The sequence below is a fragment of the Podarcis tiliguerta genome (genome assembly GCF_965153285.1).
Source record: "Podarcis tiliguerta genome assembly, chromosome: 7".
NCBI classification, from domain to species: domain Eukaryota; kingdom Metazoa; phylum Chordata; class Lepidosauria; order Squamata; family Lacertidae; genus Podarcis; species Podarcis tiliguerta.
In genome coordinates, this window is record NC_139540.1 from 43,698,098 (window position 1) to 43,715,485 (window position 17,388).

A 17,388-nucleotide genomic window follows, 5' to 3' on the forward strand; every position below is an offset into this window, starting at 1 on the left:
CAGCACTGTGTGTGGGTTTCTTTTCTATTTTGGCACTGACACTCTAATCTGTGGAGTCACAGGGGAGGGGGGACAAAACAACAACAACTCTGTACACAGTGTGCTTGCTGGATTCTTATATTAAGACCAATTTACCATTAAGCAGCCTTGCCTATCTCTAGCTCAGTTATGGGGAATCTACTGGACTTCAGTTCCCATCAGTCTCAGCCAGCAATGGCCAGGGATTATTGGAGAAGCCCAACAACATTTTCTAGAGGGACATATTTTTCCCTTCCTGCTGTACGCCTATTTCTTAAGATCTTCTCCTGGTGTTGATGATCTTCACTAGGTACCTCCTGGAGGTACACTATTACACAGCAAAGGGAAGGGCCTTTTCAGCCTGGCCACGAAATGCCATAAGAGATTCTCCTTGTGGCAACATTACAACCTTTCAGGTGCCTAGCGAAAATGAAAATTCTTGTAAATTATTGTTACATTTATCTGTTCTTTTACTGTTGTTTCTACTAAGATACAAATTCTTGTACACCGTCATGAAATCCCAAACAGAATGAAGGAGTGAAATATATGAATGCTTTAAATAAATAGTGGGGTACAACATTCAGAATGCAAGAGGCACGGTGCTTGGGAAACGGGTAAGAAACATGTTTCAGTTTCTCTCGGCACTGAATGCAAGGGCTGTGCTCAAGCTGCCCCATAAAACAAGTATTTGGCACGTATTGCCAATGGGCTGCCATGCAGCTATTGGAAATGTTCCAAGTGTTAGTGTTGTAAGCAACACCAGCAAAGCGATATTGGATACCCAGCAGTTGTCATGCAAAATTATTCTCAATCCATTTCATTCTCATGAGTACCATCGTCCTCCACCTCACCTTCACAAGAGGCAGGGGCAGAAGGATGGCAAAACAAAGCTCTTTTCTGACAGAGGAAGACTTCTTAAGAGAAGGAGAGATGTCAGAACACCACAACCTGGCTGAAATAATGTTCAGGCGAGCAAGAACACCACAAAGCACTAAGAAGCAGAGAAACCTTGTTGAGAGTGCCACAGACATTAAAACACACACAGGCAGCAAGGGGAGGGCAGGCTATGTGTGTTTGGCAGGGAAGGTAGACCTGCAAGTCCCTTCCACTCTGGGCTCGGCATCAGCTTAAATTCAAACCAGGCGTGAGGAATATGAGTCTTTGTGAGAGCTGTTGTCCATACTGTGCTGAACAGAAAGGAAACCTGAGCTGGTCTAGGGCCTGGCCTGAGAGCTTTGAAGTGATTTCTCTTGGTAAGGAAATCATTTCCTTTGTCTGTGCATGTTCAGAAAAAATGCCTCATCAAAGAAATGGTTCCCACCAGGCAATTCACATTGTAATTACTTTACACAAAAGAGTGCATGTTTTCTATTCCTGGAAATGGGGGGGAGGGCATCAAAATACGTCGTACATATTACAAGCACAAACTGGCTCACTTAATAGGTTGCAGTAAATTTGGGGTTAGACTAAATGGGTTTGGGGGTCCTCTCCATACCTGTGATTTTATATCTTCTGTAAAATGGGATTTCTGCAAAGAAAGGGGGACTGCTAAAAAAAACGGCCAAACCACTTTCTTTGTTAAGTAAATGGCCCTTGCCAGGTGGGTTAAATATTGGCTTTGTTATGTTAGCTTTGGCCCAAGGGTTGCCATAGAAACTAAACAGCTGAAGATGCTTCTAGAAGCCTAGCTGAAATGAGAAGACCTTTCTCAATTGATTTGGATGAAGGAGCTGGCATCAAGGTGTGTGTCTGAAGGAGAACAGAAGGAACCTCAGTCTTGAGGTAAGATATAGAATCATACAGAGGCCAGATTTGCTCTCTGTGAGCACCCAAAACTGTAGGTTTAGTGCCCCCGAAGTTTAATAAGGGAACAAGATTTGTTGGAGTATTAATGCTAGGCTCCTCCCATCTTATGCTCAGTCTGTGTGTGTGTGTGTGTGTGTGTGTGTGTGTGTGTGTGTGTAAACAAACCAACCAACCACAACCCAACAGTGACATTCCTTCAAAGGAAACCAAAATATGTACTGGGATCCCTGAGAAAACGTACTGTTCAGAGATTGGGGGCTTGTAACAATATACTATTTACTGAAACTATTTGTATGCCGCATGTATTTTCATATGCATTTTTATAATAAATGCCTACCATACTCATACCACATTTCACATTTCCTAAAGTAAGAACACATAACTCTTTTATACATATTATACCTATAATATTACCTTTGATGTGCATTTTTGCATGTAAATCTTACATATAAATCTTGCAGGCTTTATTTAGTAGCTTATTTGTTTATTTAAAAAGCACCTGACAATGTATGAGCAGTTCAGACAGAAGGGATTGCTCAATACAGGAGGCAGCCAGATGTGAGGAAAGCTTGATCCAGTCAGAAGTACTAAATTCTGTGTATAAATCTATTCAAAACACATTCTTCCTGCTTGCCTACCCTGGACATTAATAGCTTCATTTGCTTCACCATGACTCAGAAAAGTGCAACTTTGCCTTGGGGGTGGGGGACAGCTTCTTCAACTCCTTACAGGCCACCAAAGAGGTAGACAGGACCCTTCCTAGGGTGTCACAACCCCAAACATTTTCGGAGGACAGTTTGGGGCTCCCCTCCACCATCCCACCAACCCTGTCACCCCGTCACCCCCTCCCTGCCGCCAATCCCTTTCTCGCCTGCGTGCTCACTGCCGCAACCTGCTCGCTCACCCTCTCCCCTCTCCTTTACCTTGTCTGCTGTCTTCTGCCTTCAGCTCTGCAGCCTCAGGAGATGTGATCCAGAGCGGCCGGTGGAAGTTTGCCACACCCTGCACAGCATTGAGAGACACCGCAGCAGCCAGAGCATGGAAGCCAAAATGGGACATCCAGGATTGTGTCCTGAACCCCTGGCCTACCTGGTGACAAGTCAGTATGCAAGCAAGGCCCAAAGTCCAGTAAACACAGTCCAGGGGCAGTCCAAGTAAGCCAAGTCTAAAGTCCAGCAGTCAGGCTACAGTCCAGTCAAACCCAAAGCACAGTCCAGGAGTATCCAAGCCAAAATCCATCTAAATTGGCTGTTGAGGAGACACAGTGCCTCAGCTCTGCTTCCCTTGTGTGCTTTGCCTGCTGGGCTTGATGAGGCATATGACCCTCACCTGTTCCAGCTGAGGAATCACACTCTTTCTCTCAGACCTAGCGAGCCCCACCTGGCCAGCTAGAGAGCTGGGCTGTGGGCCCTTGCCTGCCTCAGCCTCCTAGAGCACCCCTCCTTGCTGCTCCCTACTTCTAGAGCATGCCATGTTCATGGAGATAGGGGCCCCTCTGGCTTTAGGGTCCTGCTGCTCTGGGTCCTGTGCAATGACCCCCATTCCCTCACCATCTTCTGTCACCCTATGAGTACTTCCCTCCCCAGCTTACCCCGATGTGTCCCAGTCCTGGTTATACCCCTCCATGGGATCCTCTTCCTCCTTCCCATCGTCCTGCCACTTCATGACAGATTGGGGTCAGAAGATGGGGCAACTTCTGTCAGTCTGGGAAGTCCCAGTTAAATCGGGGAAATTTGGGAGTTATGGGGTGTCCCAGGTTTCCTCTGTGTGCAGTCCTGTATTTGAAGGGATATCTGGTTCAAATACAGTTTAAAGGTAAGGAACCCTTTGCTGATGTGTGGAGTGTTAGAGGCATCTCCCTGCAAGTATAGTTCTTGATAGCGCTCTGCCCATTGCTGCTGTCCGTGATTATCTCTCCAGACAAGGTTTACAGCGGTGCATTTTCTTGACTTATGGTTCAGAGGCTGTCTCCGTGTACATTTTGTGAGTTGAGTGCTCTGACACAGCTTTAGCCTGTAGACAATGGCACATCAACTGGCAAACCACTGGGCATTGCTCCTTGCCTTTCTCAGTGCAGCAAGTGTCTTCTCACAGTAGTGCATATTCGGCGGAATCAGAGAAGCATTCAAAAAGTTCAGGTATGGCTGTTTGGGCAGTGTAGATTCAAGGCCACACTTTCTGCATTGAGCTATGGGCCCTCAAGAAAGATCTTGCTTGCTACCAGGGCATGATCTGTGTTACAGTTGACACTGTGGTAGCTCCATGTGACAAAAACACAGTTCAGTACCAATCTCCTGCTGCCAGTGGCCTAATCCTGGATGTCTTCAGGACACTAGCTGCTTTGTATTGGAAGAGAAGAATGTGTTTGTGATGCAGGGACTGTGATACTGCCATCCATACATCTGAGGTAACCTGTAGTTTCTGGGGATTTTTGTTTTTCTCTAATGAATTGTTTCTAGTGACCAATAAGAAAAGTAAGTAGGTCAAGTGGGCTCTTTTACAACCATTTAATTGTGGTTTCAGCCGCCAGGGGAATAACATGTAAAATGTGTGCCATGCCCTTGTCTCTCTGAACACAATTTTGATTTTGAAAGTGTTAAGGAGAAGATCCACATTGCAGTGTCACTGTTGGGTTTCGCTTCAGTGTTTTTATTGCATCCCAATTTCCAGCTTATTCTGTGAGGTTCACAAAACAGATACACAACACCACGTGCTCATATGATAACATCATTATTTAAAAATAAAACACTAATGCTAACTGATGAAATCTATTTTTCACTTTTTGTCCTGTTTGGCCTGATTTATTAATAATTTGTGTTCTGTCATGGAAACAGGCTTTCTGTTACTTGCACTGTGCCCTGAAATTGTTTTAACAGCAGCTTATATTTTACTACTGGGTGACTTTTAGGAGCTATTGCAGTGCACAGTGCCATCTCCATACCTGTAGTTCAGAGATGTCAGAAGGACACCCAAATTATTTATAGAATAGGGCAGATTTCCATTGCAGTATTTAATAGATTTTTTAAAAACTGGCCACCTTCACATAATAATCCTGGGCAGTTAAAATGACTAATATGCTGCTGTTGTTAGTGGATGTCTTCTGGGTTACCAAGGCAGCCTGAGATTGGCCTAAGGTGCGAACAGGACGGAGGCTGATAAAAGTTGTGGCAGCAACAGCAGCAGACAAAGCTATTCATGCTTTCTGCTTCTTTTAAATAGAAAATAGTCATTTGGTTCATAGCGTTTGAACTTGAGGAGAGGTGGGGATTTTAAAATATTGCTGCAAATGGGTCACACCTCTTCATTCATTAAATTAAAGGAAAGCACTACCTCATAGAATCATAGAATTGGATAGTTGGAAGAGACCCTGGGGGTCATTAAGTCTAGCCCTCTGCAATGCAGGAATCTCAAATAAAGCACCAATGACTGCTGGCTATCCAACCTCTGCTTTAAAACCTCCAACGAAGGAGAGTCCACCACCTTCTGAGGGAATCTGTTCCTGCCTCATGCAAGCCATGCAAGAAGATGTGCAATGGCTGCAGCCCTACAAACTCAACACAGCCATCAACCTCAAATTGGACACTGTTCCTCTGTTCCTTCTAGCATTTTATTGTTCAGAATTTAGCTCATGCTGTTCCTAGTATTCAGATTTTTTTTTTAAAAAAAAAAATCACTTTGCCATGATGTGACTGAAAGGTGACAGGAGGCGGCTATGAGTCTGACAATCTGCACAGCATCCTCCCCTTATACCATAGAGGCTGCTTGTACCAGACAAAAACTAGTAGTGATTTCTCACAGTTGTCAAAGGCCAGCCACCCCATTTCATGTAATAGACAAAAGGTCTTCACACCACTGCATTCTGTATAACAGGAGTATTCTGTCTCCCTATCTCTCTGCTACGAAATTATTTTAATGGACCCTGTCAAACTTTGTTTCCTAATAACTATGTCTTAATTTATCTCAAGAGAAAGAACAGCATATAACCTCTCACAAATGACTAAGAATATTTGCCCTCAGGGCCAGCTCAAGACATTTTGCTCCCTGAGGCAAAGGACATTTCCACTTTAAATGGCCATGGATTCCCTCAAAGAATCCTGGGAACTGTAGTTTTTTAACAGTGCTAAGAGTTGTTAGCAGGCTCCTATTCCCTTCACAGACCAACAAGGCTAGGGTGGTTTAATAATCAATCTCTTCCCAGGGAACTCTAGGAACCGTAGATCAGTGAAGAGAATAGGAGGGTCTCCTAACTACTCTCAGCACTGTTAATAAACTAACTTCCCAATATTCTTTGGGGGGGAAGCCATGATTGTTTAAAGTGGCATGGGACTGCATTAAATGTCAAGTGCAGACGGGGTCTTTCTGTCTCTTGACTGCCAATATCTGCCTCACTTCCACACTACACATTGTATTGTTAAGCACCTTGCAGATGGAAGTATGAGACAATTTCAGCACCCCATTGTTCACACATTAGCAGATAAAAAGGAGTACGAACCACATGCTATTTTAGCTCATCTCATAAAATGTGAACAAGTTCTCTCTGAGCCCCCTTCAATATTCTTCTACAATTACAACTTGTGTAACATTTTCAATAAGAAACTGAGATTAGATTACAGTTCTGGAAAGTAGAGCATTGGCCCTTTTAAAAATGTCTGTTGTTAACAGCCTTGCCAAATTAATTATATGTCCCTAAAACTGAAATTATTTCTGTGCTGGGAAACAGTCATATCTCTCTGCCCCCTCTCTTTGTTTGGCAAGTGTAAAGACTTCTTTCAATCAAGCATTTCCAGTGCAGTGCAGTTAGGGATATAATTGAATAGGTTGTAAAATGTACAGTATGTAGCATTTGGTATGTCTGCTAGGGTTTTTCTTCAAGAAGCCTGGGTTACTGCACTGCATCTTAACTGTCAAGCTATTTTTTTCCTTGCTAGGTTTCATTTTGTGTTATTTCTTCACCTTTTGGAGACCCCTTACCTCTCCCCTCTTAAATCTACACTCACCACCGAGCAGACATAATCCAAGATTTTCAGTAAATCAACACTATATGCTCCCTACTGACTAAGAGAATTTGATACTGACAGATTATTACACCTAGAAGAAAAATACTGCCATAGTTTCTCTAACATTATTTGCCTGGAAGTGAGAGCAGGGAGAGAGACGTGTGTGATATCCATTATGAATGTAACAATGCCAGTATTCTGCTGTAATAGAATTATTTTTAATTTATATTTCATGACAGAGAACATAGGTTTCACCATGAATCTCTTTCCCCATCTTTAGCACATTTTGGCCACAAGGTCCTGGAGATACAATTAGCCTCCTTAATCACTGTGATTATTTAGACCACAACAATGCCATTGTTTTAGCTCATGAGATCTATCCAACACAATAACATTTTGTATTTATATGAACGACAGATTATTCCACTTGATAATCTCAACATGCTTTGCAAGCATTTAATTAATGCAGCCTCTTAATGGCACTGTGAAGTAGGTAAATATTCCTTTCTGTATTTTACCAAGAAGAATGCTAGATGTAGTAGTAGGCTGAGATAGTGTGTACATTACCCTCCCTCAGAGCAGGAGGAATGGAGAATTTCATGGGAGATTATTTCAAGATCCGGCACAATAGGATATTCTGATTCAAGTTTGTTGCAAAAATTCCTTGGAAACCAAGGTCCAGTTTGGGGCAAGAGAACCCCAGCAGAGATTTAACATGGCAAAACCTGCAGCAAAGAAAAGTGTGGAAATATAGACTGTAAAACCTTTAAAGTGAGTCCTTTCCAGTGAACTCCAAAATGTCCCCTTTATAAAGCTCCTTCCAAAGTTTCCTACTCCCCTTAGCATAGAAAAATGTTTGGAAAGTTATAAAATGGTTTATTTACAAACTCTCCAAAGGTCAGATTCATGTGATCTTCCATACAGCAGTAAAAAACAAACAAACGGTGAACAGGCAGTAAAATGTAGCTTGATTACAAAATGGTAAAAGTTCCTAAACTACTGGTATAAGAAAACACTATTTTCAGTCTCCATTCTGGTCTGAAACAAAAGAGGCTGGTTAAAGCCATGCGGCTGGAGGAAACAATTCAGAGCTCCTCACACACCATAACGGCTGAGGGAACAAAGGCTTGGTCATCTATTTCTTCTCAAGGTGAGGGGAAGCGGCATAAGCTAATACTAAAGCAGGACAGAAGACAGGAGTGCCTGGTGTGCTCTGGTCCATGGGGTCACGAAGTCGGACACGACTAAACGACTAAACAACAACAAAGCAGGACAGCTTACTCTATGGCATCAACCCCTTCATGCATTCATTAGACTCAAGCATGCTGGTTATATGAGGCTGGTTTAGCCCACAAAGTATTGGTATGGTGGGCATTTGGCTAGGGCTGCTTTCAGAAGTGTCTGTTATCCAATGGTTGTTCTTACTCAGTAAGCTACAATGAGAATTGCAGCTGACTTTCCCTACTATCAAGAGTGCTGTACTTTTCTCTATGAGTATGTGCCAGTGGGTGTGGCATATTTGCTTTGGGTGCAGTCCTTCTGAATGTTTTAACTGGGACAAAAATGCTCATCTAGCTATGAAATAAAGGTCTGCAACACCATAATGCTGTAATGACTAATGGGCACCTAATTTCAGTAGGAATCCTTTTGCCATTCTTTTGCCAACTGTTAAGGACCCATCTGTTAACCTTGACCGCTAGTACCGGTCCTGATGCCTTGGTATGGAAACATTTTACTGAATCTCTTTGTTATTGTTGTAAATGAAAAGTGGTGTATAAATTTGCTAAATAAAGAAATATATTTCTTTTCTTTTCTTTAAAAACAAACAAACAAACACTTCCTGGTCACTTTTAGCAACCAGATGGTTTTAGCAACATCATTGATGACAGTGACTGCAAAGGGTCTTTTAAAAATCTTTTTTAAAGCAACATTATGGTGGTTTGTTTTTTTATGCACTTTCTCCTATAACCCTTCAGAACAGCTCCAGCTGTTGGCAGTACATAAGCACTTCCCAGTTCCACTGGGGAATCTGTCTTACTGCAGAGACCAGTATGTAGACAGTAGCCTTGAGCAGGGATGGAAGGATAAATTATGTTGCATGAATCCTCCCTTCCTCTGTGAAGGGACCGTAGGGAAAGAGGAAGGCAAATTGGGCTCTGAGACTGCACTGTTGCTATGTTTCTGAGCCCTAATTTCTTCCCCTCCCAACACAGCACACTTCTGCACACCAAAGGAAAGATTAGCAACGCCCTCCTCTTCCCCTCCAAAGTCACTGGATGGGGAAGGGCAAAATCCAGCTGTTTCTTCTCCTTTGCCCCTGGGAGAAGAGATTTCCCCCAAAGTTCACCTTCCCACCATCACCACCCCCATTGGTTTTCACAGGGATCCCAGTCACTTGTATGTATTAACAAAGTAATAAACTTTTAGAAAACTTATTTAGAGTAATAGGTACAGTCAGTCATCATTTCCATTTACAGGCCAAGGCCACCCATTGAATCCTCCTTAGCAAAGGAGGTATTTGAACTCAGGTTGACCATGCTATTTTCTGGGATTACATTGGTTAATACGCTGTGTTTAAATCCCAGGCATTTTTGTAAGATTAAGTCCTAATAATGACTCTTTAGATTTGCACAGTAGCATAGCACACGGCTGGGGCTATACAAATATGATAAAACAAAATAACTGTATCATTAACACCAATCAAAACATCATTTTGTGATAAATCCACATGCAAATTGCTCCCCCTTACTCCAGTTTGTTTACTTATTTTTTTGAAAGGAACATTCACTGAATGATTCGCCGTTAATGGAGAAGAGAAGATTAAGAAACAAAAACAGTAGCTTCAATCCATCATTAGGGAATTAATCAATTGGCAACCAGTGCAGGCAGCTATTTAGATCTGTGGCCTGAACAGCTTAATTGGGAGAAGCATGTTAAAAGGTCTAGAATGATGTTCAAAGGAACATAAATAGTACATTTTGGACTTCTCATCTGGCTTTGATTTAACAGTTTCTATACCAGGCACTTTAGGAAGAGAGCAAGAAAGAGAGAACACATTCTAGGCCTAATCAGAATATTCTTTCTTGACCTCATAACAAAGGGTCATTTGCATTTTTAAAAAAGTAAACAAAAATAGCTTTAAAAGGGTTTGACTCCTCAGCATTTGAACATTTTTGCCAGCTATCTCTGAAGAGTACATTAATAATGATAAAAACACCCAGAAATATCAATCGAAAAAAGAAACTCACAACAAAAGCAGACAGACTCCACTCCCCACATCTCAAAATATTGAGAATCTCCAGGGGAGCACTCCCTGGGTTTGATTTATTTTTGGGTGGGGATAAGGACTAGGGACAATCCAGGCAGAGGCATCACTACCTCAGTTCAGGACTCCAGAGAGATGCACTTAGCACTAACAAGGTGCCTTCAAACAGTCTCTCTCTCTCAACTTACCCCTTGTTTTGTCTATGTTCTAAAACTACCGTACCTTTGGTGCTCAGACAAGGAGGAAGGGTGTTAGGCAGATAGAGAGACTGTTGGACTCAAGTGCCTAGCAACCCCAGCTAGCATGGCCAGTGGTGATGAGAGAGTTCTAATACAACACAACATCTGGAGGGCTACAAGTTGAGGACAGCTGCTTTACTCTCTCACACACACATGCACAGACACACAACACAAACCTTTATCAGCTTTCCTTCTCTTAGATGGGCAAGGGAGTATGTGTAACCATTCTGAAGCTTTGATGATGTGTGTCCCCCCCCTGCAACTTCTACACATTCTATACAGATGTGTGAGTATTTCCAAACCATTAGCAATCTCCATTATCGAGCAATCTCTTTAGCAAAGTCACAATAAGGTTTTTACTCAGTTAATGGATAGGCTACACTTGAATCTCCTGCCATCCTAGCAGTTCAAAAGCATGTCAAAATGCAAGTAGATAAATAGGTACCGCTCCGGCGGTAAACGGCGTTTCCGTGCGCTGCTCTGGTTCACCAGAAGCGGCTTAGCCATGCTGGCCACATGACCCGGAAGCTGTACGCCAGCTCCCTCGGCCAATAAAGCGAGATGAGCGCCGCAACCCTAGAGTCGGTCACGACTGGACCTACTGGTCAGGGGTCCCTTTACCTTTACCTTTATACTTGAATAGTTTTCCATTCCTGTTCCAGGTGTGATTTCCAAGCCATCCGAAAGAAGCAAGACCATGCCCCAGAATGCCTAACAGGGCTCAGCCTATGAAATGTGTGTGTCCTTCTACCTATCTAAGTAACAAATTATACATGATATTAAATGTATCTTTGCATTTAATGTGCACTATTTAAAAAGCATAATTATCAGGACTACCGCAGACAAGGAGGAGCAGCTCAATTTTCCCTGCTGCAGTAGTGACAAAAATTGCTCCTTTGAAGCTGCTCTTTGCAGTTTGAAGAAATCCCCCCTTGTCACCAATGTGCGACAAGCCAGTTCCCTTCCCAACACTCCATTCTGTTCTTCCAACATCCTGTCACACTTTGGTGTGACCAACGAAGAGAAACCCAAAGGCTATGCAGACAGAAGCTGTCTTGATAATTATTAATACCTGTGGCCACCAGGTACAGGAATAAGTTATGCCTCCCCACTGTGTGCCCAAGTGCACACCTACTTCATACATCCCCATAACTCACTAAAATAGTTTCTGTCACTAGCAGTGTATAGGCCCATCTTAGGCTGGTCAGTTAGCTACAGCTGTTCATGGCTAGCCGGCTCCACTCACCTCTCACCTGGACTACTGCAATGTGCTATACATGGGACTGCCCTTGAAGATGGTTCAGAGACTACAGTTAGTGCAGAATGCACCTGCTAAATTGGTAAGCGAGGAAGCCTGATGGGAGCGTGTGACACCAGTCCTGAAAGCCTTGCATTGACTGCCAGTGTGCTACCATGCCCGATGTGTTACTACAAGCATGCAAAGCCCTAAACAGCTTTGAGCCCAAGTACCAAAAAAGACTGCATTTCTGTATAACACCATATTGGGCCCTAATATTGGCACGGATGGCTCTGCTAATGGTGCCACCGCAGGGTGCTATCTCATTGGCACTGACAGGGCCTTCTCAGTTGCAGTTTACCATTTGCTGAATGCCCTCTCTGGTGAGGTGCATCTGTTTTCCTCTTTATTAACTTTCAGGAGCATTCAAAACATTCCTGTTTACCAAGGCATTTGATGGCTGAATGTTTCTGTTCCTTGCAACCTTGAAATGATTAGCTGTGAGAACATGTGATTGTTTTTTAAATGGTTCTAAACTGATGTTGTTGTTTTTACAGCATTGTTCTGGTGTTTTTTGCTGCCCCGGGTTCCTTGGTGAGGAAGTGCTGGATTTAAAATTAATAACTAAACAGATAAAGCAAAATAAATTAAATAAAATAAATAAACAAATCTATCTTTTGGGGGTTATTTTTATACTTTGGAAATATGGCCCAGATCAAGAAGTGTATGGTACAACTTCACACGTGTCTGCCATTAGGGCAATCTGGTATCTATCTATGAGACACATCTTCTCGGCGCAATCGCAAACACACTCTTCATTAGTAACAGAAAATGATGCATGTGGTTACCTACCGCAGTGTGAACATGCTGCTGCCAGAAGACTTTCACATGGAATTGCTTAGCTGAAGGCCCCTAAATGTTTTAACATCTCCAGGAGACAGCACCCTGACAATGTAAGTAAACCCAACAAACCTTATGAATGTATTGTACATGACGTTTATTTTGGAGCAAACATGTTGCCCTGCATTCCAACCCCCTGGAGGCACGGTGCCATCCTCTTTATTCGTCAAGAGTATGCCCAAATCCCAGAGTTGGCTGATCTGCAGGAGGCCCACACGTTCCCTGTCTCTGAAAAGAAAATCCAGAAGGCAGCCTTCAGAGTTTATCCAAACACAATGGTTGTTGGACAGACTAGACATTTTGAGACGCTTCATAAAAGTGGTGTTTGATGGGTATTTGGCTCTTCTGTGGTGGTGAAGCAAAAGTCTATCTTGATATTTAGGAACAATAGCTGGGCCAATTCCATCTCATTTTTTAATGCAGAAAAAAAATAAATCATAAGAATTCAATTGATGCAAGGCCATATTGTGGGCTATATCCAGAAACAGATTTCTGTTTTAAGTCACTCCCATGAGTGCGGAATAACAACAGATATGTAGGGGTGAAGCCAAGTCTCAAATCTGATTTCCTAATCAAATGGAAGTGTTTTCTTTTATGTTTGACCTACTTGCCTTAGAAGCTGTTGGCAATTTCTCCATAGTCTTATTATGCATTTCTAACACCCCTAATTATTTGTAAGGTGAACCGCACGGCACAAATCGTTTAGAATCGCTTTCTTGCCCCTGAACCGTAACATCGCTTGAGTGGTGCATTTGGATCATCAGAATTGAGAACCAAGGTAGGAAGCTCTTGGGGCGCAGTGTGCATCCAAGCTCTTCCCACTTCGCTATTCATGTTGCTTCATCTTCTAAAACAACACACAACTGATTGGTTAGAACAGCAGAACTGGAAAGGACCAACATATACAGCCCAAACCTATATTGTACACCTCAGCAGACGACAGAGCAACTCAGATCCCAGTGTGCTGTAGCAGGAAGGAGAGGATCCCTGCATAACAGCAAAAGCACTTATCTCAAGATTATTGGAGTAAGGGAACCCACATCCAGAGGAAGCAAAATTACTGCACAATCACTAATCAGAATAACCTGGTAAAAAAAATCCTTTGCAACTCCAAACAAGGCAACCTCTGAGAGTTGTGTGGGGCTTAATGCATTTTTGTGCTTGGTTATTAATCCTGTTTTTATTTATGCTTTCTCCACCCATTTGTTACCTGCCCCAAGTGTTTAGCATATGCTGGACTATAAATTTAAATAAATAATACATTGGTAGGCTTCTCCCCCACCCCTTTGGCCATTAGAGCATTTCAAGAAACATCCTTCTTTCTTGCTGGTTTTTCAACTTAATACTCCAATCACAGAAGTCTCGGTCTAAGCAGAAAAGCTCTGGAAGGAGACAATAGGAAAATGGAGAGCATGGCAGAGGCACTAATGGGAACATAGCGGCGTTTTCTTCACCTCTTTCACTGCTCCCGCCCGCCCCCCTTGCCCATTTTTAACCACATATGTACTCTCAATTTCCCAGGCTAACTACAAAGCAGTTCTGAAATGTACAAGACAAATAACAATGTCAGTCAAGAACAGCAACTGAAGCTAAGTGGCAACTTACTGTGCACAAAGGTAGAGCAATAAAGTAAGCACGTGACAGAGATCCTTTGAGGGCTGGTGGCGCTGTATTTTTCCGCCTTTAAGAGAAACAGCAGTATTCTGTCACTAACATCGGCAGGGCCGGGTGAAATACACAAGTTTGACTGCAGAGAAATTCTTGGCGTTTTCATACGGCCCTCTTTTTTTTTGCGGGGGGGGGGGAACCCTCAGCCCTGCAAAGGGGACAGTTCTTAACAAAAGCCGGCAGCAGCCACCTCTTCATGTCAAGCTGCCCTAAAACAGCATGTGTGGGGCTCTTGTAAGAGCTTGCAGCTGGAGGGATTGTAATAAGGTTGGCAATTTCTCTCCCTCCACCACCGATGGAATCACTACGATCACCTCCATCAGTTCCCCCTCCCCACCCCACACTATCCACCCAAAATCCCCCAGAAAGCTTCTCTTGACCTTGTCAGTTTTTTTCACAGCCCTCCTTTTCAAATATACAGCCAGTTAAATGTATTTATTACTGTACAATGTTACATTTGTGCCTGCTATTTCACAGGCCTGACTCCTGCGCTTTTTCGCTGCAGTGAAACATGCAGATATTAGCAGGTGATTGTACGCATTTCCTTGCTATGAAAAGCTTCATTTCTGCAGATCAAGCTGTTGTTGGCAACCCTATTTGTACCCTACCACTCCTCCTGTAAGCGTCAGGTGGCATACCTGGGTCTGTCTCTTTATATTAATAGTATTATTTTATTTTCTTCACAACGGCCCTGCTAGGTAGTTATGCTGAAAGACCGTGGCTTGATTCGAACTGAGATCTTCCCGGCCCAGCTGTCTGTACACCACACCAGCTGCCATCAATTAAATATATATATATATCTCCCCTGCTTTAGATGCAGGGACTCTAATGTGCACAATGAAACTTTTTCATGCATGGAATCATATGCTAAAGGAAGAAAAAACTCCTGCCTGGCCTTTCCCAGGATATGTTTTTACCGAGTGAGAGGCAATATACCAACACACTATCATCCCTAACAACTAATGCAATACAGGAGTCTATGTGCCCTATGGAGTTTGCTCCTATGGCAACAAGCTCTTTGCTTCTCCAAGAACGATTCCTCCCACCTCCCAAACTCTCCTAGGAGCTGGACAAATTAAGGACTTACATGCAGCAGCTGAAGCAGCTGACATTCTAGGTGAAGGAGATGGAGGAAGTGACTACCGAAAGGGTGAAAGTGTAGGGCAGTATGGTGCACGGAGCGTTGCACTAGCACTGCGAGTGACCCACCTGGCCACGTAGTTCACTGGCCTTCAGCCAGTCACAACCTCTTAGCCTGACCTACCTCGCAGGGTTGTGGGGCAGATAATATGGGAGGGTGACCACGTATGCCAGTCTCAGTTCCTTGGAGGAAGGCGGTTAAAGCAACAATAACTGAATGGAGTGAATAATATGGAAGCCACTGGCAAAGAAAGGTGAATATCACGGTCACTTCACACAATAACAAACGGCAAACTCTGGTATCCTTTTAGTGTGCAACGGGGAGTTTCCTCCAATCTCAACTTCCAACAAGTGCATCTCTATGATACACTCTATGATTCTGCCATTTGTCATGCTCACATTTTATTTTTTAGGCGTATGTATTTAAAACGCCCTATGTGCATATTTAAAATGAATCTCAGGTCAGATCCGTACCAGTCACTGAAAGCATGTTCAGTGCACATTTAAAGCACATTACTTCCCCCAAAGAATCCTGAGAACTGTATATACCTCCTTACAGAGCTTAACAAACCATTATGCAGCCTTTTAGCTGCAATACCATTGTGAAAGATTGCCCACAGCTGTCATTTGCAAAGGACTGCATCAATTTAGCACAATCCGTTCTAAACAACAACGACAGAAAGGGGGAAAGTGGTAGCTGATGTCCACATAGCGATTCAACACGAATTAGTTGTAAAGGTGTGGTATTCAGGTTGAACCACGAAAGCAGATGGTGATGCAAGGTGTTCTGCGCTGTGTTGAATTCCTAAACATGTTTGCTCCTTCATATGATTCACTATGGTTAAGTTTGAGGAGTCTAACTTGAAGTCTTCATATTTGCAAAGTGTGTTTCCTTTGCCTGCTTTTATTTTCTAACTTGCAGAACTGAAGAGGTCTTTTCAGTTCCAGTTGACCAAATTGCCAGTGAACAAGAAAGAGAATTTGGAGGGGGGATAGCACAAACACACCCTCCCGATTTTTATCAGCCTGACAGTATCCCCAATCTACACTTCTTCAGTACAACAGCAATGAGTAAATCATTCCTGGATGTACGACTGCAAGCCATGAATCTCCTTATCAACCCTGGATGCTTCCCCTCATCTCCAAAACCCAATACCCTCTTCTGTGATAAACGATGGGCCTCTCAGCTATAATTCTCCATGTTTAGGATAATATAAAATTATGTGCCATGCATATTAAAGGAACACAGACACTCTCTATTAATAGAAATTAATGCTGTTGTTACCAGATTGTACTTGGGCTGCCTCTGACAGATGAAGCAAAGCAAAAGGCTGGGAGGAGCTATTTGATTCACAATAAATAGATACCAAGATTTATGATTAAAATAGAACATCTTAATGATTTACCATAGCAATGAAACCAATAGGCTGGTGTTTCAATCCGATATCCACAAATTTGTATAATCCTCAGGGTAAAACAATTTAATGTGCTGTCTCTTTTATAGTTACAAAAGGCCTTTCATATGATCAATTATACATAAGAGTATAATAAATGTAACTTTCTTCATACTAATCACATCTAACTTAAATTCTCTTGTTGGTCTTTGGAGTGTATGTAGCATTCCCCATAAAGTTTTTAGTCTCTGCTCTTAGCAAAAGTTAATATGCCCAGAACTTTCAGATAAATCATCAGTACAAGGGTCTTTATACCCGCACAACTATTCACACAATTAGGGGCCACCTCCTCCTGTGAAAGACCCTTGCTTAATACAATAAACTTGCTCTTTTGTCTTAAATGGCACTAGGGCTATCTTTTGCTGATAAGACTGAGTTTCATACTATGCCCCATGCATGGAATCATAGTTTAATTCTCTGAGTTATCCGTCACTAGCAGAAGCATCTCCTTAGAAGTGCATTCATGCTCCTGTAGCGGGAAAACATCCTTCTTATTCTGGGACATGCTGGCGCCTGAGATGCAAAACCAAAGTTGTGCTTGTGCATGCACACACATGCATATATAAGGTAAACGGACCCCTGACCGTTAGGTCCAGTCGCGGACGACTATGGGGTTGCGGTGATCATCTCGCTTTATTGGCCGAGGGAGCCGGCATACAGCTTC

General features: G+C 42.8%; 2 protein-coding genes and 1 long non-coding RNA gene across 12 annotated transcripts in view; 1 reads left to right on the top strand and 2 right to left on the bottom strand.

The window, feature by feature from the left end:
- Positions 1 to 17,388, bottom strand: part of RIOK3 (RIO kinase 3) — a 910,199-nt gene that overhangs the window by 359,754 nt on the left and 533,057 nt on the right. The gene's annotated exons all lie outside the window — the stretch shown is intronic.
- LOC310682651 (uncharacterized protein) overlaps positions 1 to 17,388 on the bottom strand; it is a 142,927-nt gene that overhangs the window by 57,659 nt on the left and 67,880 nt on the right. The window contains exon 1 of one of the 9 annotated variants that reach the window (XM_083451696.1): positions 10,953 to 11,053. The exons of 7 other annotated variants lie outside the window; for them this stretch is intronic. In XM_083451696.1, coding sequence (XP_083307822.1) covers positions 10,953 to 11,024 — 72 coding nt within the window. In that variant the 5' untranslated portion in view covers positions 11,025 to 11,053. Of the gene's footprint in view, positions 1 to 10,952; positions 11,054 to 13,958; positions 14,144 to 17,388 lie in introns of those variants that run through there. One more of the 9 variants, XR_014514066.1, reaches the window with a different exon arrangement.
- On the top strand, positions 1,640 to 12,212 carry LOC310682661. 2 transcript variants are annotated; one of them, XR_014514078.1, is made up of 4 exons: positions 1,640 to 1,800; positions 2,773 to 2,978; positions 10,988 to 11,060; positions 12,120 to 12,212. It is a non-coding gene; the product is annotated as an uncharacterized lncRNA (long non-coding RNA). The 2 variants fall into 2 exon arrangements; XR_014514079.1 differs by having other exon boundaries at positions 2,773 to 2,927.